The sequence below is a fragment of the Artemia sp. Qi Xiang Cuo genome, chromosome 1, assembly GCF_049724085.1.
Source record: "Artemia sp. Qi Xiang Cuo chromosome 1, ASM4972408v1, whole genome shotgun sequence".
Taxonomy (NCBI): domain Eukaryota; kingdom Metazoa; phylum Arthropoda; class Branchiopoda; order Anostraca; family Artemiidae; genus Artemia; species Artemia sp. Qi Xiang Cuo.
Window position 1 is genome coordinate 94,688,089 of NC_142794.1, and position 26,905 is coordinate 94,714,993.

The following is a 26,905-nucleotide window of genomic DNA, read 5'->3' on the forward strand; positions in this document are numbered from 1 at the left end:
AATACCCAAAACTATCAGATTTGTTTTAAACTACAAATAAACCGGAAAGACAATTCACAGTATCGTGGGATGCGTGGCAACATTGGAAACAAAGCCAGTGTGAAATTAATAGTTGGTCTATACTAATTCTAATGTGTCTTTCCTAGTTTCTTTGGCTTCGTCTGTTTTTAATAGTCTGAGCATATTAAAAATTTATAAAGAATATTTTAGACAGTGTTTCCATTTTTCTCTTTCGAAAATCGAGTACACGCTGATTAAAATGGGTAAATTTGGGAAGACTTACAAAAAATATGGTTTGAAAAAAAAAATGTGTGAAGGATTTTCTTTGATGATGTTGGAAGGGCTTTAAAACCAAATAGTCTTGTTCGCGTTACCTTTAACAAATAGTAATCCTCTATTCTATTTAGTTTCTATTTAGTGTTTCTATAATAGTATTTCCTATTTCTATTCTGTGTTCTATTTTGGTACAATTGTAACCCTCTGGAAAGTGATGTATAAAAAAAAAACTATAATTTTTTTTTATTCGTAACCTGCGCATGACGAAGTTGAGTAAATGCAATCAGCGATTTCAGTACTGTTGCTAGCTAAAATTTGCGAAAATACGGGTTTTGGCTTGTGGAGACAGTGCTTGGGTCAACCGTACCATCTTTCGCAGCAATGTAATGATTGTTGCGATGCCTTGGTTATATTTTGTGTATTGTTGAAAGCTAGCTTGCCAGAAATTGTGCTCTTTTGGCAATGCAATTGGGCCTAAGAGAAAGCAGGATGTTTTCCAATGCGGTAGAAAAAGTTCACAAGGAAAGATTCAAAGGAAGTACGAACTGCTTATTTCCAGGAGGAAATGAAAAGTGCAGCATTGATAATACTGAGGCTCGCAGCTATCTTGGTGTCACCTGCCGTGGTGTTATGACTTATCGGTAGTATACCTTATTTATAGTTACCTTTTTATAAAAGGTAACTATAAATTATACCTTTTTAACCCTTAACTGGTAGGGTGTTTTTTATAACACTCATGGTAGGGTGGGGTCAAAATGACCCCAATCTTCTGAAGGGTACCAGTCATTAAAATATTTAGATGGAAACATGAGCTTTTATTTTCAAATATATTGACATAACTTATATTGAAACCAATAAAAAAATTGTTTCTAGATGTAGCTTTAGCAAACAGTCACTGCATGTTCCTTACAGACATATTTTTACAGATAGCACAGCTTAGGGTAGTCTTGCGGTCTTTTTCCCTGGGACAGATACCACATGGAGCTCGTTTGGTTGTAGAATGTTGTTTCCCAGTGGTCTGGCTTTCTGCAAAGGGGATCCCAGCAACCTAGCATGTAAGTCGACGAAGTTCTCGTGGCAGAACTTTGTTTGAAGATCTGATGGCGCAAAATGGTCGGACCAAAGCCATAACTATCCTTATGAGGACCTCACAGCAGGAAATGCTCTTCTCTTGATTGCTAGTTTGATTTACAAGCACAGAAACGTTCACACCAGCAACGTCTAATAGAGCAAAAAACACTGCCATTGGCCAACGGCGTGTTCTACGGCTTGTGGTATAGTTGGTGCATTTCTAGTCCAAACTGTAAACTCCACTCTTTGTTGAGTTATAAAATTCAATAATTTCCGGTTTTCCCGTGTATTCGTCGACATTAGGAGTGTGATGCATCGATGATATTAACATGACGGCCTTGCTTTTTTGGCACACATGAAACCACTGTTTCATCACTTTTAAAGCCAAAGAGTGAGCTCCCTTCCTGGCGAGTTTTGTTTGGCAGGAAACTGTCAGGGATTTCATGCTTGTTTTTCTTTACAGTCCCTACATAGGTCACCTTCTGTTTTAGAAGCTCATCCACGAGCTGAACGGAACTGTACCAATTGTCGGCCGTGATATTTCTGACTGAACCAGAGATGGTCCTCGTCAAAGTAAGGGCTGTCCTAGTTGGTACCGAAAGATGCTCGGATCCAAGCAACTTTGTCTCCTTTCCACAGTAAATGAACGCATCGCAGAGATAGAAAGTACGGACGTCTGCTAGGCACTGCACTTTGATGCCGTATTTGTTGGGTTTTGAAGGAATGTACATAGGAAAATTACATCTATGTCTAAACCAGATAAGCATCTCGTAGATAGTGGCGATTTCTGAAGGAGAGTAAAGTTTGCTGCAATTTCGAACAAACTGTTCGTAAATATCGAACATCGGTGCAAGCGGCGTTCCTCTCGCTAGATGGGGCGATGGATCGTCAAAGCGAAGGCAGGCCTCAATGTAGAGGAACCTTTTCAGGCTCATGGTCGCTCGAAAAATATCTCTCCCAGTCCCATCGCTGGCAAACAGGCCAGTTGCATCTTCGTTTCCTGACTTGAAAAGTCCGGCAATGTTTATGAGACTAAATAATGCCCGAAGTTCTACCTAATCAATTTGCTTCATAAATGTCTATTTATCCAGTAGATCAGCGGCAAAATACACACGACAGAGATCCATTTTTCTCTTGATATGCTCCACCACTACACCAATAATGTTTTCAGGGAAAAGAAAACCCCAAGCAGTTTCTGGTTGCAAAGGTTGACCTGTTCGTGCTGGTCCTTTGGGGCCAGCTCGTTCATTCACGATGTTTATAGCTCTGGTTCGGCTCGGGGGTGGTGCACGTTTTGACCACTTTGTTGTTCTGTCACATCCTAGTAGCACATCCTTGCGGGTCCATCTTTTGGTTCTCTGAGAAAGAGGCACATTATCGAGGTCTGGCTGACCTGGAGCTGGTGATGGCTGTTCTCCGAATTGACTTGAAGGAGCGGTAGCTTCATTAGTAGTCTTCTGCGCTTTCTTCTGATGATGAAATTTCATCTGGAACAAGGTTTTCCTGATCGTCATTCGATGGTCTGTAGTCATCGTCGTTCTGGGTATCGGATCCACTTGATAAATTGTTATCTTCTTCAAGTATCTGAATGATATCTTCCTCGGTAAGGCGTTTCTCAGCTCGGGTATCCATTCTTTCTCTAAGGGCAAAAGAAAATGTTAAAGTTTTCCATATGAATAACTTTTCGACACTGAAATCCGGAAAGAAAAGGTGAAAAAGGCCAAAACAGAGAAATTAAAAAGTGAAATCCAACCAGGATATACAAAAAAACAATTAAGTCATTCTTGGCAATGCCAGAAACATGTAATACTAGCAACAAATATCTTATTTCTTCAAAAAACAAAATCTTTATTTTACTTTTTTTTGTAACGTTAATGGTGGTCTGGGGTCAAAATTAACCCAGACCACTCTTACCTCCTTTGCCTTTGGTGCCAGCTACTCGACTGATTTTATGCTTCAGCACTACTAAGTTTCTAGTGAATACACAAGAGAGAAACGCTTTGCTCCTAACGGCATAGGAGGAACACACTCCTAAAGGGTACTTCGGGTAAAAAAGACCCCACCCTACCAGTTAAGGGTTAAAAATTATCAAAATTAGCAAAACTTATAAAATTGTAAATCCCTTGGTTTGTATATTCGAAGAAAATTGTTCCAAGACCGAACTTATAAACCTGCGTTCTTAGGGCTAGGCAAGACTGAAGTGTCTTTGATTCCATTTGTTTTTTATTTATCTTATTTTTATTTTATTTTTTTACTTTTTTTCAGATTGTGAACCTGTCTAAATCTGAAAGAGACCAAATGATCTTAGCTGAACTTGCCGCCAATCCTATATTTTTTGTCAATGGTGCTGAATTTAAGCTTGGACAAACCCTTTGGGGACTTCGAGCCGATACTCCTCCTTTCCCTCCTGCTAAAGAACCTCAAAGAAGATCTCAACACGCCTTGTTTACAAATGAACAACATGCTAACATCTCAGTAGTTAGTTCTGTTGACGTTCAAAGTGAGTAGAAAAGAAAGGATAGAAATAGTCTATTAGCCCCTATTCAGTTCAATTTTAGTAACCCAATGCCTATACTATTTTTCACCCAAAAATACAGTTACGATCGGAAATTGCTTCCATTTAAGCGTCAGACTTTAAATGTAATAGAAAAAAAGAAGAATATAAATTGTTACGTTTTATTACTGAAATTGTTCAAATTAATATTTGAAAACTTGATTAGCGTCTTCAAAAGTAGTCATTAAGACTTAAACACTGCAACAGGCTTTTTTTTTTTTTTTTTTTTTTTTTTTTTTTTTTGACGATATGATGGTGCTAAGACATAGTTACGATACTTACAATTAATTTATATATGAGATAAATTCCCGCGAGGAATTTCTAGAAGCAATTCTTTTCAAATAATTATTTTTCTATCATATCTAACTTTATTTTAGTTCTGTTTATCATTCATTTTTCCTTTTGGCTGTGTCTACGACTTCCTTGAAATTTTTGTTTCGGATCAAATTTTACCTGTTGTCTTTCCCAAGGACTTTGGTAGCCTCTTGTTATAAGAAATACAGAACTAAAATGATGCTTATTTAAAAAGAGGTATTGGATAATATCTAAAACTCTCAGGAGATTGTAAAAGCGCTTATTCTTTCTTTGTTTTTATGTTAGCATAATTGATGACCTTTAATGCAACTGCAAAGATACACACTGTTAAATATTCCTCCAGTAAACTTTGGGTGGATAACCCCAAAAGGGTACAATTTAAAAGTAAAGAAAAAATTAACATAGGAGTCGCAGGACGAGTAGAAGTAATTGAGCTGAATTTGAACGAGATTCAAAGTTTATTAGGCTAATTAATTTAAGCTTAAGTTGTTTTTTTTCTCGGGGCAAAAATACAGTTTATTACTTTCGAGCTATGAACTTAAAGCTCATCTGTTATCCTAGTTTAGTTGCCTTTTTACATTTAGTTTTTACTGTTCTGCTCAGTTCTTCATGATTTATCAATTTCTCGGAGAATACTACTTTAAATAAAAACTCTGGCTTCACCAGATACCCAATATATAATATATCTTTTCCACGTAATACCCAAGTATGTGGAACTATCTTTTATGGCGTTGTATTGAGTCCACTGAAGCTGAGGTTGTTTCTGTATGGAAAAACATGAGAATCTTAATCCTGCTGAAACCTACATTTTCTTTTCCGAAAATAAGATCAAACAAACTTAAATCTTATGCTTTTATATATCTGGACCATATTCTTCAAAAATACAACAAAAATGGATGAAAAAGCAAAAAAAAATTCCTGTCTGCTGAAACTTATATCCTCTAAAACCTCTTATAAGGGGATCCAAATACAGAATGAAAAATGGAAAAGAAGATAGGTTTTCTGTAAAATGAGGCCCAAAAACGTTAGCCAACGACGTTTCTTTGTGGACACTTCTCATTTAAGGGGTGGTTCTTGTTCTACTTTTAAGTGTTGAAAGTGATTGCAGGGCCCCCAACCCCCCTCAAATGCATTATGTTCTCTCCGATGCCCTGTATCCTTCATGATTTTGAATTAATATTGTGGGGTAGTTATTTTGTTCAGAAACGTCAAACGGTCGAGTATATCCCAGAGTCCACACCACCTCGAGCCACAGGAGCAATGTTCCTGAATTGTTTAGTTCACCCTTTATTCAATTCAATTCTCAATTTATTGAAATAAAAAAAATGAAACTTAACACCAATAATAATATGGATCCTGGAAGCGAACTTGTTGAGGACCATAACAACAAAAAATTGAAAATGAAAAAGAGAGAAAAAAAGAAAAAACAGAAAAAAAGAGAAAACACGGGTAAATTAAAGCGAATTGATTATAAATTTCGAGAATTATAATATCAAAGTTTAGTAACATTGTTTTACGGCGTGCAAAAACTTGGGGATAGCTCGATACTGGAGGGTATTATATTCCATTGAAGAATAGATTTATAAATGGGAGATCGCTGGGCGGATCTACAGACACACTTGGGGACAATGAAGGAACGGTTGAATGAACGGACACAGAGGCCTTCAGAATTATTACAATTAAAATAAGATAATAATTGGGAAGGAAGGTTTTTATGGTAAGCGGAGTATGCAAGGGGTAGATTTAATTTTTTAATAATTTGTTCAAAAGGAATAATACCAAAATCGGAGAATAAGTCCTGAGTGGGATATAGTCGGGGCAGCCGAAAAACTGCTTTGATGGCACGGTTTTCGGGCAGTTTTTAATTTATTGGTAACTGAAGGATAAGTGTTGCCCCAATCAGATCCGCAGTATGAGATATATGGGTAAATAAAAGAGTAATAAAGGGTGACAAGGATATCAGGGGGGAGAAAATTATTCACACGATTAATCATACTTAACTGTCGCAAAATTATGGCTCTGATGCAGGATACATGAGTTGCAAATGATAGGGAGGAGTCTATGTGGACATCAAGAAACTTGGCAACTTCGACCTGCGGTAGGAGATTGGTGGAATATTTTAGGTCAAGTGCTTGCTGACCTTAATTTTTTTTGTAAGGGATACGATATAATACAACCCGAATTTTATTGTTGATAATGATCATACACATAACGAGAGGCCATTCTTGTACTCTATTAAAAATGGTTTAAGCGGAGATGACGACGGATGGTCAATTAGGGCCTGTGATGAAAAAGTTGGTATCGTCAGCAAAAAGTACTGGGTGCACTGATGGACCCAGGCCTGTAACCAAATCATTAATATAAAGGAGAAACAGTATTGGACCGAGAACAGAGCCCAGCAGGACGCCCCTTCGGACAGGTAGGGGATGCAAGGTCATGCCGCCCAGACTCACACTCTGTACTCTACAAGAGATATAGGAGCCACACCAGGAGAAAGGAATTCCCAAAATCCCTATGTTCTTAAGTTTACTTAGTAAAACACAATGATCAACCATGCCCAAGGCCTTAGAAAAATCCAGACATAAGCCACTTACAGTATTTTTAGGGTCAAGTTGGGAACGGATAAACTGTGTGGCGTCGATTAGTACATGAGCAGTTGAAAATTTGGAACGGAAGCCATATTGATGAAAAGAAATCAACGAATCAGAAGGATTAATCCCACATGAAAAGGAAGAAAGACGTCGGAAATAATTCTCTCGAGCACTTTGGATACAGGTGGGAGAAGTGAGATTGGACGATAATTACTTATCTCAGACGGATCGCCTTTTTTATTAATCGGGATAACAATTGCTGATTTAAATATTTCTGGGAAGACTCCATTGATCATAGACAGGTTTGCTATATGCACAATGGGTTCACAAACATAGGAAGATACAGTTCTAAGAAGCTTATTACTTATCCCAAGGAAGTCAGGTGTACTATTAGAGAGAGATTCGATAACTTGAAGCACCTCATTACTATCAGTTGGAGAGAAAAATATGGATCTGGGATTCTTGCTAGGGTGTACTGACTCGGAGGGATAGCAATAGTTAGCATTTGGAAAATTGGTGCAATAATTATAAAAATATCCAGTACTGAAATTGGGTCAATTAATCTGCCACTGATGTCCTTAAGGTTAATAGGTATAGATCTTGAATTCCTTTTTTTTAAAGAATTTCATTTATTGTTGACCAAATTTTTTGCCAGTTCCCTTTGCAGTGAGTGATTTTTGAATAATAATATTTTTTTTTTTGCTTCATGGATGAGTTTGGTATATAAGTTTTTGTAATTTTTATAATTAGTTAGGTCAATAACGCTACTGGTTTTGCAAGCTAACTTATATAGGTCATTTTAACAATATGAAGAGATTATCAGGCAATTGGACATCCAGGGGTGTATATAGGTAGTTTTTCGGTTTGATTTACAGACTGGAAAGGTTGAACTGATAAGATCACTCAGTCCTTGTGTAAAACCATTTGTGGCTGAATTAACATCCTGACAATCCAAAACCTTTGACCAGTCAAATGATTTCAAACGATCCGTGAACCAGTTCATATTCACAATATTATATATTCTATTAGACGTAGGGATATTAGTTCTAGGGTGTTTAGTAGTTGGTTGGAAGGGTAGGGAGAGAAAGATTGGAAAGTGGTCTGACAGGTCAGAGAATATTACTTTGGAGGACAGGTGGTTTCCCAGGGAAGTGGATAAAAAAATGTTGTCAATTACAGTAGTGGTAAATCTCATAGGAACAACTCTAGTCGGAAAAAAGATTGTTGGAAGAAGACCACTTGAGGTAAATGTTTCAAAGAAGGTATCACAATCATTATTATTGCTAATATTTAGTAAATTACAATAGAAGTCCCCAAAAACTTTTGACTTCTTTTGTGGTAAATTAATAAAACTAGAAAAGTCATCAAAAAGGTTACAAAAGAAAGGTGTCGGAAATGAGGGTGGTTTATAAAACAATGAAAAAATAAAAGAATTGTCGTCAACACTTATATCAATATTTATTGAATAAATGCATCTATTATTTATAGGTTGCGAGAATAAGGATTCACAGTGTAATAGCCTGGTGAATTTTAGACTTGACCGGATGTAAAGAGAAATGCCACCAGTGGACTTGGCTACTTTTCTTTCAATATGAATAGCTTGAAAGCCAGGGAGGGAAAATTCATTAGTATCATCAATTTCTGAAAGCCACGTCTCCGTTTTTCCGATTACGTCGAAAGGGCAGTAACCGTTAATTAAAATTAAATCTTTAAAATTAGTCCACTTATCTCTTATGCTTCTGATGTTAAAGCAGATTATATTAAGTTTGGTCTCTTCCATTAGCTTAGGTTTTACATTTTTTACAAAATCAAAAGTGTCGAGATATTCACAGTTAATATGGCTTAAGGGGCTATCAGGGCGAGATAAGGGGTTGTTGCGCAAATTATTTTGGTCATCATAATAGTTAAAAACAGCATTGTTGCACAGTGATAGTTTCGTGAGAAACGTAAAATCTTGCATAGTATACATTTAAATATCCATTGTGGTCGAAGTTTCATCATTTGCTTGATTTGAATATTGAAATTCTTCTTCAGCCGACGAATTATTATTGGTGGTAATTTTGGACTGGGATGGCAAGTTTGCCGTTTTTTTCTTAGATTTCTTGCCTTTGACTAGGGCAATGGCACCGATTTGATTAGCAGTTGAATCAACAGGCTTAACTAGCTTCGATGTGGAATCTATGTCCTTTTTGATGGAAGATAGTTGAGCTATAGCTGTTTGCAAGATGTCAACACCTAGGTGTTTGGTGATAGCTTTCTTGTTGAGAATATTTTTGGTTTCTCCTGGTTCATTACTAACCTCAATTAAGTGACTGACTGTGAGATAAGTTGCAAGTCTTTGCCATTCTTGACAACTTTCGGATGAATCTTTTGGGGGGCAGAATGTTGAAGTACACTTCGGTAAGGGATGGGGGACTGACTAATGCCTTGAGTATGAACATGGTTTGCCTCTTTAAGAAATGATACTGTATTTGCATCTTCTACAACAACTGTTGCTTGGCTTCTACTGGGCCTATGGGGTGTGGTTTGCTGAGGGTTTCTTGCAGCTACAACTGAGTAGGGTAGGTTCATTTTATCCGATGTTCTAAGGATTACGACTCGCTTTTGGTGAGCCGGGCAAGATTGTTTTTGGAGGGCTGTGCGTCCCTTACGGATTCAATTCCTGCAGAAAGGGTCTGACTCAGGGCATTCACTAATTGCATGGCCTGTTTTCCCACACTTAAGGCAAGACGGAGGGGACTGTTTGCAGTGTTTTTTGCTGTGGCCGTGGGCCAGACAAGTAGAGCATTGTAGGGTCTTAGGCTTATAAATCTTATAAAAAAGGGACATACCGTACAAGAATATTTCTCTGTTTAGCTCAACTTTGCAGGAAATGAGGATTGAACGGCTTGGGTGAAGGACTCCTTCTTTGTTTAAACTTAGCCTTATTGCAGTTGAAGGATTTATGAGAAGGCCTAAAGAATCTATTAGTTTATTTTGTATTTCCTCCACTTTTACACTGGTATCAACACCATAAAGCACATACTTGTGTAACTTTTCCACATTTTTCCTGTGGCTAAAATTTTCGAGCCATCAAGGATTATTTCTTTGGATTTTGACAGGACATGGTCTACCGCCTGAGAAGACGTAAAGTAAATATCAATAGACTCGTCCTGCTTGAAAACAAGTTCAAAATTTACCTTGGCGATCAGAAAAACAGCTTTTCTCATGTGCGTTATTCTATCTTTAGAAAAGGGTTGGCCATTGATTTTCTTGATTGAGACAGTATAATAATTATGGTAATCTGCACTATTAGTTTCTGGGACACTTAAAGAGAGAGGTTGCACTATCACTGGCAATCGAGTTTCATCCTTTTTCCTGTATTTGCCAGGCGTCTCACCTCTTTCAGTAGAGTTCGTTGGGGCTAAGGCCTGAATGCTTGATAGGTAGCTAACTGTTTTTAACCGTGGACTTGGGGGGGGGGTTCTATACCGTTGTAGCACCGGATTGTTGACGGACGACGGTTCGCGGTTGGCAGTGAAATGTCATTAATTGAGGGGAACCGTAGGGGATGTTATTTTACCGAAATTTTTTATTACGATAAACAACATACTCATGAAATGTTAATCAGTCTTAATTCAAGGTTACTTGACCAATAGTAAATATTCAGTTATGGAATTAGATTATTCACTATGATAAATAATAACTCACTTTGTGTGAAGTGAAAAATCCCTCACAATTAAATCCACAAGTTAATTGTACAATCTAACACAGTACAGTACAAAAGATAATCCGATTAGGTTCATAAGTTAGTTCCTTTTAGTTCAGATACTAAACTCATACTGATACTAAAACAGATACTAAACTCATATTCATATATAGTTTTTAGAAGAAAGGGTGACGTTGTTTAGTTTCGGTCGCCCGATCAGCTAGGAAATTTTAGAGACAAACAGCTAAGCCTCTCAGGGCTTACCCTTCTCGCCCGAAACAGCTAAACCCTTCTCAGGGTTTCCCTAGGGTATACTCTGGAAACGATATGCGGACCTAAGTAAACCTTAAGCGCTGTGTGTACCCAAGTCTCCAAATTATCAGGAATACTTCGAGAATCGGCTGCGAGATGAAGTTGGGACTTCCGAGGACGAATGAGTTGGTGTTAAACGATTCAAGAGACACTATTGTAAAAATAAGGTATCTGCAGCAGTCACCGAAATATCTTTTTCATCGAAATAGTATTTCTGTAACATCTCGGGAATGGCTTTAGGCTGGAAGTTGAAACTTTCATGTAATTTTTTGGAAGGAAGCAAATCTCGTGTGGCAAAGAGATTTCAAAATTTATCGTTAGGGGGGGGGGGGGAGATGCTAAAAAAAATTTACCTTTAATCCACCAAAAAGCTTTTTCACTTTGAGGTTCAATGGGCGTTGTCTATGCAAGGATAAATGGTGAGGTAAATTAGATGACGCTATGTTTTGTCTAGTTATCAAAATAGCGTAACGCTAATATCTTGAGAAGGGCTTTGGGTATCATGTTGAAATTGTCAGTAATATTGAAGGGAATACAAGTGAAGGTTGAACTATGACTTGGGGGAGAGTTTAAACCTAAATAAAAAGACATTGAATGTGTCCTGGTTATCAGAATAATAATCTTACTTTACTTCGAGTAAGATTGAAAGGGTGGAGTTGAAATTTCTAGATAATTTTGGAGAAGGAGGATCGGTGCGAGAAATTCAAGTTTTGTATTGTAGGATATGCAGTTAAACAAATCGCTATGCGTCTTTTAATCTATTCAAGGTTCATCAGCGAGCTAAAATGTCGCCAGTTCATCAAAATAGCATATTTGCAATATCTTTGGAATGTTGGGGCAGATAAAATTGACGCTTACGTTAATTTTTCGGGAAAGGAATTTGCACCTTAAATTTTAACCTGAGAAACCTGGAAACTATGTGTTATGATTATTAATGATAGTCTATCTGCTTTTAAGATCATGGAAAGGGATTAGATATGTATTTAATACTTTCATGGAGAGTAGGGGGCCAAGTGGGCCTGAAATTTTTGCCCTAGGGAGGAAATGGGGTTAAAATGTTCTCCAATCCTGCTCGAATATTTGCACTATATGATTCTTTAGAACCTATGATATCTATTAATGGTGAAGTAGCGAGGTAATTAAAAACATTTTATTTTAGCAAGTCTTCAAAACGGTGTGTCTTAAATATCCAGGAGATTTCTTTGAGGATTAAGTAAAAACTTGCAGGGATTGTAGAGGAGTAAGTGGGCTTCGAATCTTGATTTTTTAGGGAGGAGGGGGTCAGAAGGAAAGAGTCTAAACGCTCTGGACTCTAATCTGTTTAAACAGTTTGGTACTATGAACCACCGTTGAACTAAAAAATTTATTCCTAGTGAAATAGCGATGTAGACCAAAAGAAACATTGTTTACTAACTGTATCAAAATAGATAATTTGTGTTGCCTCAGAAACGGCTTGGGGCATCGATTAAACAAATTTGGGGGGAGGAGTAGGGAAATTGGGGGAAGGGGGAAGGAGTACTGATGAGCAAGGTCAAATCTGAATTATTAGTATTAGAAGAGGTGGAGGCAATGGGAGCTTGTGATTTTTGTTTAGAGGGAAGAGACGTCGGAGCCACCAAATTGGGTGAATCCGATTCGCCTAAAAGGCTCAGCTGTATACGCCCCAGTAGAACTTTAAGGTTACTGATGATGAAATAGAGAGGCAACTAAAATGACAGAAGACTCATTTAAACCATCAAATTAGTATTCCATATACGAGGGGGGAGGGGGGCTTTCTTTTCTTAACCCTCCATTCCTTATGCTAAGGTTAGAGTTTCTGTCCCAATCCTTCAATAACGACTATTCAATTACAAGGGCCTTAAATTTGTATAAGAATTATTTTCAAGACGTATATTTTGTATTGTACATATACACATATATATTAATATAGGTTAATATTCAATGATTTCTTTAGAATGGGGGTCAGTATGGCCTCAGCCCCATTGGAGACCAAAAATTAGGTAGGTTTTAGTGTCATATGAGGGTTCCAATTTTGTCCGTTGCATAAGTTATAATTAAACAGTTTAATTTTTGGACGGAAAAAGTGAAAAATTTCAGTACCTAAAAATAAACAGAAATTGATTTAAAACAGCATTTTCAAAAAAAGGTGTTCTTAAAAAAAAGTAGAGAGTCGTACTTAAACCTAAGACAAGCATAAATAAATTTTATTACAATCCAAACATAAAGTGAACCCAAATCAAAAGGAAATATCACTTCAAATTCTAAAAAATAGAAAAGATTCAGTTATATTGACCATTCCCTCGCAATAAATCTGTAGCCCCAAGCCTATCGAGGACAAAGCTCTGTTCTATAAGTCTGATTTTAAACTTTCAAACAGCTTAGGACGCCTTTTGCTTAATCTTTGATATCGTCTTTAAAGCGGATTAAATGACGTCTTTAAATTATTTGCGAGAGAATGATCATACATAGTGCTAACAAAACTCCTAAATTCATCGAGAGACTGAGTGAACAGGACCTTGCTCAATACTTTGAAGTCAGTAAAACTGTAAAGCAATGTGAATAGCTTCAATGATGCCTGAAATTCTATTTGCTGTCTTTTCCCCTTTGGTAATACTTTGAACTTATTCCGTTTGTTGCAAGGTATATTGAAAATGTCAAGACTATAAATAAATACGAAACAACAGAAGCCTGCTCTCGGAGTATAATGATAGAAAATTTTAGAATGGTAAATGCTAAAAAAAAATACAATGATAGAAAATGTGCAATTGTAGGATTTTAGTCTGGTATTTTTATTTTATAAAAGCTAATTCAGCTTCCTGTTTTTTTTTTTTTTTTTTTTTTTTTTTTTTTTTTTTTTTTTTGCTAGAATAGTCATCACATGCTATGGGCCACAAGAAAAATCTCGAAAATACATTTGAACATAGCTCTGATGCTTGTATGTAAATACCCACAATGTGAAGATCACGCCTTTCGCGATGGGTAATGCCTTAAGGGTAAATGTCTTACCTTTTTACCAAAGCTAATTTAGCTTCCTGGGTCTTTTTTTTTTGCTAGAATAGTCATCACATGCTATGGGTCACAAGAAAAATCTCTTTGGATAGACTCGCAAATGCCTTTTGCTTATTTTCTATTAGAAAACTTAAGTTATAACTCAGTCTTCTTAAGGCAGAAAAACCCTGCTAGTTGAAATTGGAAGGTAGAAAAAATTCTTGATATTAACACAGACATTGGGGGAAAAGGCTATTGTTGAGCAGATACGACTTGTGTTAAATTTCTTGGTACAGCTACATTCTGTGAGACGGTTCCACAGAATTTGAGCTTGAATTGTCTGCCCTGAAATATGTCGTTTTAAAACTCTGATTCTGCTGTCCGAATCTGACCAAGCTTTTTAAAACTTCAATTTTTCTGAATGGGGGGTTTACCATTTGAGACCTCTTTATGGCTGGAGAGTATATCCTGATGTTATGTGATCTGCACTAGAGTATGTCAGCTTTATAGGCTGCTGGCTATAACGTCTAACAATAAAAGAAAAGCAGTATGATAGTAATATTCTTCAACTTAAATCACCATTCAACTGAAATCATCGGTGAATGTTTGGATAATCGCACCTCTTTGATTACCTTCAACAGTTTAATTTTTCAGCCGTTGCTAATACTTTCTACCGCTGCTGCTCAAAGATAAAGGATTTCTTCACATTAGTTGGATCTCTTATATATTCTTTTAAGAACAGAAAGCATCTTTCTTAGAGGTTCTTGGCAATGGCAAAATCAAACTTAATTGTTTGTTTAGTGAAACAAAGTCCCTATAAATTCTGGCTGTTTTATTGCCGTAAGCAGAAGAAATGTACATTTTGAGGCATTCCCTTCTTCCTACTTTAAAATCTTTCAAATATGATTGCTGGTGGGTATAATAGTTTGGCTGTTTCAATCTTCCACTCACAGCTGAAGCACCATCATGCCCTTGACCTCTATACAAACTTATATCTATGCCTAGATGCTTTAATCCACGAATGAGGGTTTTGTCTTGTTCTCTTCCCATTTTTGGATTGCATCAAGCGTTCCTCAAGAATGTGACAACTGTCTTCTTTAGGTTTTTGCGTTGTATCTAGCAAATATCAAAGTAAATAATCCAGTAAATAAACGTAAATATCTTTTACGTTTCACTCCGTCGTCCTGCGATATTCTAATCTTGTAAGAATATTTAATACTATTGACTGTATTTTGCCATGGAAGCAAGTTTTTAAGCATAATTTCCCGTCTGCAGAATACACTATCTTTGGAAATAGGTACTGACTCTGTAATCTCTTGAAACTTTGATTTTTTTTTTTTTTTTTTTTTTTTTTTTTTTTTTTACGATTGGTTCTCAAATGAATAAACACTGAACTCTTAAGTTCAAAGTATCAGTAGTTTCATCTGCTTAAACAGGAAAAAACTAGGCAGGGCTTACTGATTTTTACAATGAAATGCCAAATATGCTTAATATGCCGAAAAAAAGCTTTTCAAAGCTGCTATTCAAACGCGTTTTATAAAGCTGCAAAATAATGATTTTTTTAACCTAAAAGCTCTTTTCTTTAGAAACTTTGAACCAGCAACTAAATTTATCAATACAAAATGTTCCAAAGTATTTAGGATAGTTTTATTCTCAACACGAGACCCGGGGCGTAATTTGCTATGTTGCTATGGTAACTGCCCCTCCTAGACTTCAGTCTACCCTCCCACACCCCAGTTTGTCCCCCCCTCCCAGCTGAAATTTAGTTTCTTCAGCAATATTGTCAAAGCTGTGGATTCAAGCATCCACAGAAACGGGTATGTCGACGGAATTCCGCCAATGCACGAAGCTCAGAGGTCAAGCGCAAAGACTGAGATGGCTTTTTGCCAACATTTTCTTGGCAAATAATTTAAGTCGTTTTAAGTGTTTAAGGTTAACGTATAATGTTCTTCTACCCACCAAGGCAGCATATCAAATGTGATTCAATAATCCTAAACTTCTATTTAAAGTATTTACAGGAATTCCATACTCTAAATACTGAATTTTGGTCAAAGTCTCGAACTTAAATAAGTCATTATTAAAATAGATGTTCCAATCAAGTGTTAATTAAGAAATATTTTATATTCCGATTACTTGAGTAAACTGTTCCCGTGTTGAATAAATCCGGCTACTATTAGTTTGGAAAACTCATACGCTGTGCAGTTTCTGAATCAAATTAGTTATATCCTATAGTATTTTTCCCTTATCAAAAAGCCATCAGTGGCTTGATAAACAATTGTTTAATTGTGGTGTTTCTAATTTCAGTCTCAGAAAAAATATCTTTCGTAGGACAAAATAATCTCCAAAAGTGCTGACCTGTCTTATAGTTTTGCGAAGATACTGATACATACAACAGTGTTGCCAGTTGCTTGGTCCTAGACTGCGCAGCCTATAAGTGAAAATGCGCTGATTCGGAAAATTTAATGCGCAACCATTAAAAAAAACCGCCAGAATGGCGCAAATGCGTACCATCTGGCCACTCTGACACACTTTTTTCTTTGTATATTATAGGTACTTCTACATTATCTAGTCTCAGATCATGTGCAAATAAAAGCTCAGAAGAAAGGTGTGGAGTGATAGGAGCAAATGAACGCGTATTACGTAGAAGATCTGCATTGATTTTGGGCTCTGTTCTTGTTGAAAACCATCCTGAAGATACCAGTGTTAGCACAACTGTTGTTAGAGCTCATACCACGGTAATTTTTTTAATATACGTTAATGATTACAACACTTGGCATGAGAGGGCACTTACTATTTTAAGATATGAGGGGAGGGCAGCTGGCATTATTATTAAAACTTGCATCTTCTTTCAACATGAATCACCTTGTAAGTGATCCAAAACAAAAAATTTTGCCAGCATAAGCGTATTTCTTTAATTAAGAACTTTGCTTTGGAATCTGATGTCCCAAAACCCAAATGGTACGAAAAGGACACTGAAAATAACAAGTTAACTTATACTCTTAGATATGCATTAGTTGCGCAATTTGCTGCATGATTTTCATATCTAAAGTGACACAACTAGAATGGGACAATATGTACACGATTATAGCTTTATAATTGACAAATTTAAAATTAATCACAACCACCAAAAATCTCATCGGGAGCCAGATTATACCCGTGCTTTGATAAATGAAGGGGTGTTGACTTGCTTTGTTTTTTACTTTTGGGCTGAATAGCCTCTTTCTAGCTATGCTATTTATTATGGGTTGCCATTCCCAATGTAGAACAATACTTGTGAGCATGGATAAATAATCAGTCAAGGTAATAGGCTTGAGACTGCATAGGCAGGCTGTTAAATAGGAGTGCATTTACAAGATATGGTTTAGTAGTAATAAGACGGGAAATTAAGAATAGGAAAACGTTGTCTACTCTAAATGTCATGCGTGAGTCAAGACAAGGCGAAATATAAGAAGGCAAATAAAGAAGAGGAAAACGTCGTCTACTCTAAATGTCATACATGAATCAAGGCAAGACTGTACTAATATGAGTTAAACAGGAAGTGATGAATAATAAAGGAGAGAAAGGCGTAGTCTATCCGATCCTTTTCATTTAATAGATAGTTTTAATTTCATCAATCGATGACAAAGGAAAGAAATGTTTTACCCAGCTTTACTTTACCCTAATATCTCCTTCGCTCATCACAATATAACTTTAATGATAGGTTCAGGTTCTCATTAAATGTTCAAGTTTAAATAGTAAAACTAAAAAATTTTACTTTATTGTGAGGAAGTTTTATTTTTTTGCGACGTAGTGGCAGAAAAATGAACAATACTGGCAAAAAAATTTTAAAGTGTCTCAGTGGTGTTGGTGGTTGATTTCTACTAGTTCATCCACCACCTTCCTCTGACAAGCTATCTCTAGTGGTTCTGCCGTTTGCCAAGTCAACGTCGCCAGTATGTAAAAATGTGGCACGGTCGGACTGCCTAAAAGAAGAGGAACACCGCACCGAATATTTGAAGAACAACTTTGAAAGACGAAACACCTCCATTTAGATTATTTTCCCAATGAACGTTATTCCTTACATCCCACCTTTTGTTTCTTTTAAAAAAGACACTAAATGGCGACACTAGATCCTAAATGGTTGACTTGTAGTTTATAATGCTTCACATCGTCATAAAATGGTATATAAGTTAACATGGCACTCCTGTAATGGTAAAACGGTGTGCTGGTACAGTCTACCTTTATGGTAACTCTGGGGTTGGTGGACTCAGGATGATAATTAACGAAAAATTAGATATTGTAGGCAGCGCAATCGCGCTGCCTAAGCAAAGACACATGTTGGCACAATGTATTATTTATTTTTTTGTCTTTTGTTTTCCATACCAGGGCACTTCGTATCGAAGGAGTTGTCGTAGAAAGTTCGGAAGTGGCTAATTCGATCGGAAATTGGAGTGGCTAGTGTCCTTTTTAATAGTCAAAAGTGATTGGAGGGCAACTACCCCCCTCCCACGCCCATCATTTCCCGAAACACATCCAATCAAAATTTTGAGATAGCAATTTTGTTCAGCGTAGTTGATTTCCAGATAGAAAATATGTTTTTGAGGAGGACACTCCCCCATAGCTCTCAGGGCAAGGGTTGTAAGTTATGCTCTCGGGGTATAAACGGTTTTTATAGAAAGTATTGTCGTAAAAACTTCAAAAAAGGCTCATTCGATTGGAAATTCAAAGGACTAGTACTCTTTTTAATAGTCAAAAGGGATTGGTGGACAACTACCCCCCCCTCTCACGCCCACCTTTTCCTCGAACACACCCAATCAAAGTTTTTATATAGCCATTTTATTCAACGTAGTTTCAAGTTCTGGTAATTAGGTCTTTGAGGATGACAACCCCCCCCCCCCATAGCCCTGAGGGCAAGAGCTGTAAGTTATGCCCTGGGGCATATTAGGTTTTTACAGAACGCGTTGTCGTAGAAACTTCAAAAAGGGCTCGTTCGATTGGAAATTGAAATGGCTAGTGCCCTTTTTAATAGTCGAAAGTGATTGGAAGGGAACTAACACCCCTTCCATGCCCACCATTTCCCCAAACACATCCGATCAAAATTTTGAGATAGCCATTTTGTTCCACGCAGTTTAAAGTTCAGGAAATTATACCTTGGAGCAGGACACTCCCCCAGAGTCTTCAGGGCAAGGGTTATAAGTTATGCCCTGGGGGTAGATAAGTTTTTATTGAAATCTTTGTCGTAGAAACTTGAAAAAGGGCTCATTCGATTCGAAATTCAAAGGTCTAATGCCCTTTTTAATAGTCGAAAGTGATTCGAAAGTCGAAAGAACTAACTCCCCTCTTACGCCCACCTTTTCCCCAAACACATCCAATCAAAATTGAAAGTTTTTCGTAGTCGAAAGTTTTGAAAATTAGGTCTTTAAGGATTACAACCCCTACCCCCCCCCCCCACAGCCCTCAGGGCAAGGGTGTAAGCTATGCCTGGGGGCATATAAGGTTTTTTATAGAAAGTGATGTTGTAGAAACTTCAAAAAGGGCTAATTCAATTGGAAATTGAAAGGGCTAGTGTCCCTTTTAATAGTTAAAAATGATTAAAGGGCAATCAACCTCCCTCTCACGCTCACCATTTCCCCAAACACATCCAATAAAAATTTTTAGATATCCATTTTGTTCAACGTAGTTGAAAGTTCTGGAAATTATATCTTTTAGGATGATAACCCCCTCAAAGCCCTCAGTGCAAGGATTGCAAGTTATACTGTTCTGTTCTGTTCAATGGGTTTATTAACAAATGAAAATAATAAATCACACATAATCAAAATACTCAGTCCATTCCTGGACGTCGAGAACCAAAATCATTACAAATTAACATTATACGCAGAATGGTCACCGCTCCTAATCTCAGACACAACCATACCCCTCATTTACCAAATAACTAAAACTATTACCTTCCCGTTCCTTACCCTCAGGGGAAACGACCCCGTCATATTTAAAAATCATACATTTGTAATTTAAATTTACTACTTACATTTAACTCTTTTTTTTTTTTTTTTTCTCTCTTTTTTTTCTTTTTTTTACTATTCATTTGTAATGCTATTAAATGATTTTTTACTCTTTTTTTAAATGATGCGAGGGAGCTCCTACCTCTCAGCTCTTCTGGTATCAGGTTCCATATCTTTGCACAAGCTACGTTAGGAGCGAAATCTGATCGCACGGTTGGGGTGAGGGATATTTGCAGGTTTGATGATGATCGGGTATGCAAATTAGGCTGGTCTGAAATAGGTCGAAATAATCTTTTAAACGCAGATGGCAGCTCTCCAGCTAAAAACTTGAACACAAAGGTCAAGCATGATAATTGATGCAGGGACCCTAATGACAAGTACTCTTCATTTTTTCCAATTAATATCAGGCATCGTTGATGAATCGAATTCAGTTTTCGCAGGTGGGATTTAAAAGTTGATTGCCAGATCATTGCACAATACTGTAAATGGGGTTTTATAAGAGCGTTGTAAAGGAGGACCAGTGTTTTCTGCGGCAAAGCGCTTTTCAGTTTTTTATTATTCCAAAATTCCGGGATAGCTTCAACTCTACTGCTTGAATATGATGCACGAATGATAGGTTCTCATCGAGGAGGATTCCTAGGTATTTTGCAACATGCTTTTCTGGCCGATTAATCACACCTCTGGATGTCTGGATACCACATATCTCCGGATGGACACTTCCAACCCGGGAAAAAAATAGAACGCAAGATTTCTCAACATTAATAACAAGTCGGTTAGCATCCATCCAGAGATATGTCCCCTCCAGAACCTCCCTCAGTTTAGACATGAGCGTTGTCTTATCCGTTTCACAGCAACCAAGCGGGGTGTCATCGGCAAAGGCCACGAGCTCATCATCTTCACCTTCGGACCGGAGGGAGTTTTCATCCTGGCACAAGTTACAGCAGCAAAGAAATTTTCGTGCCGGGTTTAGCACTCGACGCGGATCGCTAACATGGATCAAGAAAAGTGATCGTGCGAATATTAAGCCCTGGGCTGCACCGTAGTTAACAAGAAAATCTTTTCCAGGATCTTCTCCCAAATAAATGCTGCGGTCCCTCAGATATGATCTGAACCAATCCAGAGCTTCACCTCTTATTCCTGTATGTTTCAGTTTCCCGAGGAGAATTGAATGGTACATGCTATCAAATGATTTCCTGATGTCAAACAGAAACACTGTAGGTACTAGACCAGAATCCAAAGCTTTTTTCATTCATAAACTTAACGCCCTTATTGAATCCTGTGTGGAGTGCCCTGGTCTGAATCAAAACTAGTGATTATTGAGAAACCCTTTCTTCTCCAGAAACTGGAGTAGCTGCTGTTGCATAGGTTTTTCAAAAACATTTGAAAAAACTGAGAGGATAGAAATAGGTCTGTAATTAGCCGGGTCAACTCGAGAACCCCCTTTGTGCAGTGGAATTATTCTAGCTTTCTTTAGCAGTTCTGGGAAAGTGCCCTTGTGCAGAGACAAATTTATGAGGTAAGTAAGGGGCTCTATGATTGAAGGGGCAACTGCTTTTAACAGTTTGGTATGTACTCGGTTAAACCAAGAAGCCGAATTGCCTCTTAGATTCAGTACAATAAGCAGAATTTCATATGGAGATACAGTTGCCATTGCCATTGACATAGTGCAAGCCTGGTCAATGTAATCTTTAAAACTCTTCGCGGAATTCCCAACAGAATCTGCTGTTTTTCTGCCCACTTCTGCAAAAAATGTTCCCAATGCATTTGCAACGTTATCTGGTCCTGTTACTGTCTCCCCATTGACAGATAATTTAGATGGAAGCTCAGGTGGGGGGCTGCAGGGACGCAGTATAGAGTTAACAACCTTCCATATTTTCCGATAATTTTTGCCACTTTCAGCTATTTTCCCACTAAAATAATCTCCTTTAGCTTTACGTAAAACTAATCGAAGACATTTTTTATATTTTTCATATTTCTCCAGCGTTGCAATGCATGGGTCATTTGTGTAATCCATCCACAGTTTATTTTTCCTGTTAATACACTGGAGCAGTCCTTGACTAATCCAAGGGCTTATGGGTTGATTTTTCCGTCCCGTCTTCCAAGAACGCTTTTCACAACAGCAATCCGTATATATTCTCATGAAAATGTTATGAAATTCCTCAAATCCTAAATTAACATCATCTGTATTCATAACACTTTCCCAGAATGTGCTCTCCAGATTTTGATTAAGAGTTTTCAGGTTCTCGTCATTCAGTTTCCAGGTAGTGAACCCCTGCTATATAGAAGCATTAGGCTTTGGATATTTATGCTGTATGTTGAAATTTGTAATCAGAGGGACGTGATCTGAAGTGTCGGATAGCAGAACTGAGGCTGATGTTGGAGGCAGGGTCGAAAAAATGTTGTCAATCAGTGAGTGGGAAGTGGCAGTTACTCGGGTTGGAATCGTCGTCGAGGGGTACATATTCAAGGCAGACATTATACTAAGCAGATCTGTCGCACCGGAAGATAGAGGAAGAGTAAGATTGATGTTGAAGTCCCCCATTAAGATAGCTTCATTCCCTTGTTTCTCTAGATGATCCGATATTTGGCTTAAGTTTTCCAATGTCCTGGGGGCATATAAGGTTTATATAGAAAGTTGTTGTATAAATTTCAAAAAAGGCTCATTTGATTAGAAATTGAAAGGGCTTGAGCCCTTTTTAATAGTCGAAAGTAAGTGGAGAGTAAGTGAACGCCCACCGTTTCCCCAAACACATTTAATCAAAGTTTAGAGATAGCCATTTTGTTCAACATAGTTGAAAGTTCTAGAAATTATGTATTTGAGAAAGAAAGGTCCCCCAGAGCCCCCAGGGCAAGGGTTATAAGTTATGCCATGGAAGCATATAAGGTATGCTCCACCCCCACCCGCTGCCCCCCCTCCCGAAGCCCATGTAAGTATCCCACATCCATACTTGTTGCCACAGAGTGGACAGACAAGAGTACCATTGCTGCCATACCGTGGTCACTTAGTAAAAGACAATATGTATCGCTAGAAAATCTTGCAAACAAAGTTGAAATAAAATAATCTCTTTTTTTTTAAGCTCTGAAGCATTTTTTTTTAGTTTTGGAGCGTGATAAATCTTCTTGCAATTCCGCAAACTGCTACTGTTACTATTTCTTATGTTCTTAGTGAAGTTTGGCCGAGTATCTGTCGCGTAACGGAAAAGGTGTGATTTTATTTCATTCTAGTTTCATGTTCTTAGTTTGACATGGGTTGTGATCCGGCTCATTTTATGCTAAGTAATATAGTGAATCACACTTTTTTAATCATCATTTTTTTTATTTTTTAATAAGAAAAAGTCAACCCGTAGCATAAAAGGTGGAGTGAATGGAGGGAGTGGTCTGATAGCAGCCTTCCTATTAAGCATCGACACTGTTTCTGTTTTTACATCTATTTTTGTCTAACCTGTTTCTGTTCTTCAAAACAAAAAAAAAACAGAAAAGAAAAACATTTTGCCCGTTTTTGACGGACCTGTTTCTCGTTTTTTTTTTTTTTTTTTTTTTTTTTTTTTTTTTTTTTTTTTTTTTTACACAGAACAGTGCTGATGCTTACTTCCCATTTAAGATTATCTCTGATCCTTTTTTTTTGTTTAAATATTATCCTCTCTTTCCTCTTCTATTTACAAGACTTTTGTCTACTGAGATAAGTAGACAAGTTAATTATGTTAGAACTCAACCTAGGGTTCCATTTCTCTTTTTTCGGTCTGGGGGCTATAATAAAATCTAGTCAATTAAGTTTTAATGATAGTTTTAGCTTTGATATATTTTGATTTTATGTTTTCTCGTATTTTCAGAGTGGTAAAAAGAAGAAGCGGAAGATGAATGGATTTTCGGATGGTGTTAATCCCACAGATTTAGATCCTTGTTTTCTCAGTGGTACCATTAACTTAGTAGACTATGTAGCAACATTTGCCAGAAAATATGGTGATGATATGAATCCATTTCGATGGCTTGAACTAAAACAAGTGTTTTCAAGGAATCGAAAATTATGTGCCAAAGATCTAATCATTCGTAATAATGGTGAAATACGTCTGAGAAAAAAACGAAAGAAAATTTTTAGAAAATTGCTAGTTCAAGAACAAGTTTCCGATTCTAAACGTCTGTGCATTGCTAGAAAAGTGCTGCCTTTAGGAGGCTATGGTTTTATATATGAAGACGATGTTTTTGTTGAAGTTTGAGAATTAGCCACTGCTTCGCTTCTTTTTTTACCCTCTTTTCAGAAAAAGAGCATAGTTTCAAACCATCGTTCAAGTTGGCCATTCACTATGAGAATTTAGAAACACTCATTTTAAATGTTCCTTGAGTCAAATCAGGATTTCTAAGAGTTGTCTTATGTTATCAAATACTCTCTAATCTTGACAGAAGACAAAGGAGCAGAATGGAAAGAATAAATAGCACCAATTTTCTTGGAAGGCTAAGGGGCTAAAACTTATCTAAGCAGGAGGGGCAAGGGTTGTTATCTAAAACAGTTCTGTTTCCTCCAACATTGCATATTGTTCGTCGTGTGAAAAGGAAAGGTGGGTGGGTACAGATTTGCTGTGAAGAATTATATGTAATTCTTTTTGTTAGAGAGTTTTATAAATATATAAGGCTATTTTGCATAGAATTTACTACATTGAAACTGGGGGAGGGCTCGCGTGGATCTGTCATTGCTTTTTGCATATTGATTGAAAGACCGAAATTGACAAAATGGATAACTGACAAAATGTTTCGTCAAAAGTGAGACCAAGATTCCCAGCACTCTGGGAGCATACATTCTTAGTTTTGTTTGTTTATTTTTTTAGTTAATATATATGTGTCCAAGTGAGTAATGTGTGTAAACTTCGAAGTTCGTTTTTTTTTTTCCACTTTCCTTTTTTTCGATTTTCATCTTTTTTAGTTCCTTTTAAGTTACTCATTGCTGTTAAAACTGGTAAAATATAAATATTGAAAACTAAATTTTATCTTTATTATTGTACTTACCATAAGATAGTTTGCTTCTAATTTTTTGAAATTATAGGCTAATAAGAAACTGGCTTTGTTATAAGCAAAATTATTCTTTTCTTCAGTTTTTATTTCCTGTTCTTTCCACTTATTTAAACCATTGATTGTCATTTATAATTGATAGAATACTGTTATTGGAAAATGAATGACATGGGAAAGCTGAATTCTTTTGTTGTTCCTGTTCATGAGCGTTGTTTAATTATTTTAATTGGTCAAAATACAAGCTTAGTAGTTTTTTGTTAGTTTTTCGCGCTTTTTTCTGTTCTTTTTGCTTTTTTAAATTATTAATTGTTATTTATACTTAGTAAAACACTTTTATTGGAAACTAAGCTTATTTAAATATCCTTTGTTTGTGTTCTTAATGAGGGTCCCATAAGTATGGATGGTGGGGCTTTAAAGAACAAAATATTTTAGGCCTGTAACTTCAGGCGTCCTAGTTGAATGAACTGAATTGGCAGCAATTATGGACCAATAAGAAGCCGGCTTTGGTATAAGCAAAATGAATTGTTTTTCTCTCGTATTTTCCTTTTCTTTTCACTTTTTAATGTTATTAATTGTTGTTGATAATTGGTAAAAGCGCTTTTATTGGAAACTAATTTTATTCGAATTTTCTTTGTTTGTGTTCTGAATAAGAGCCATAAGGTTTCATAAAGGGACAAAACAAAATTATTCTAGGCCTGTAACTTCAGGCGTCCTAATTTAGTGAACCGAATTGGCAGCAATTATGGGCCAATAATTTGATGGCTTTATTATAAGCAATTTTTTCTTTCTTTCGTTTTTTTTTCGTTTCCTTTCTGCTTTTTAACGTTACCAGTTATTATTTATAATTGGTAAGATTATTGTAAACTATTATTATAATGCTATTATTGTAAAACTGATTATATAAAAAAATTGAATCCTATCATTATTAACTTTACTGTGGTTAATTTTCTTACAGTTCTATTATGAACGGAGTGTTATTCTGGCTCATAAGTGTTACTTGGGTATTCCAGTTGTTCAAATTAAAAGCTCGAGGAAATGCAAATAAACACAAATACTGTATTTTTGTCAAGTATAGAAAAAATAAGCAAGTTCATTATACGCCCACTCAAAGCCTATCTACTGTTGAACACGTTGCTGGAAGTGTCCGGAAGGTAATTAAGGTAAACTTAGACCAGTATGCTTATACTGGTCTAAAACGAACTTGTTTAAGAAAAGACATAAGATTCAGTAATGTCTGGAAAGGTTTTTCTTTTACACATTTGTTTCTGTGCCCAGACTCTAACTTTAGAACTATTTCTGGCCAGTATTTCGCTGTGTATGTTTCAAATGTTGTCATTTAGACCATTCTTTCTTAATCCTCCCCACCCCCATAAAAAAAAAATTATACGCTCGTTTTGTTCGAGTAAACGTTTTTCGTTGCTTAAAAATGAAAACCAATAGAAGACCTTGCCTAAGGTCCTATCTTTGTATGGTACACCAGATGAAAACAATCTTTGGGGCTCTTTTTATAAAGTTTTATGAGAAGAATAGTGTGGTTTTAGGAGGGGTAGAGGACCCTTCGACCAAACTTTCACTCTTGGGGTAGCAATTGAGAAGTGCATGAGTTATCAAAGCCCTTTAGTCCTCATTTTATATATTATGACCAAGCGTTTTATTCAGCCAATGAAAGATTTTAGCGAAGGTCCTATCCTTGTATACCAGATAAAACAATCTTCGGGGCTCTTTTTACTTTTTTCATCTTTGTTTTCTCCTTTTTGTGCTATTTATTACTATTTGGAATCACAAAAATATAAGTAAAGGCTAGACATAGTTAACAGGCCTAAAAGGTTAAAAAAAGTGAAACAAGCTTTTCTGACAATCTAAGGGTGAAATAATCGAGACATGTCTCAAATCAAGGAGGTATCCTGAGGGTGGGGGCTTGGGGTACGGTCTCCCCTGAAATCTTACACCTTTTCGAATTTCCAAGCTTCTCTTATTCAAATTATCTCCTTTTACTATTCTTCCCCCAAAAAAATTAAATTCCTGCATACATAGCGCTGTCACCGAAAAAAAAAATTGGTTTATGGAATCTCTTTGCTCTTCCCCAAAGCCAAGGTTTTTTAATTTCTCGAAGTGGGTCATACTGCATTTT

General features: G+C 36.7%; 1 protein-coding gene across 1 annotated transcript in view; it reads left to right on the forward strand.

Moving 5' to 3' along the window:
• The window catches only part of Pcl (polycomb protein Pcl), a 78,219-nt gene extending 52,404 nt beyond the window's left edge, over positions 1-25,815 (forward strand). The window contains exons 7-9 of the mRNA XM_089096934.1: positions 3,613-3,847; positions 16,346-16,530; positions 23,604-25,815. Coding sequence (XP_088953060.1) covers positions 3,613-3,847; positions 16,346-16,530; positions 23,604-23,987 — 804 coding nt within the window. The 3' untranslated portion in view covers positions 23,988-25,815. The remainder of the gene's footprint in view (positions 1-3,612; positions 3,848-16,345; positions 16,531-23,603) is intronic.
• The last annotated feature ends 1,090 nt before the right edge of the window (positions 25,816-26,905 follow it).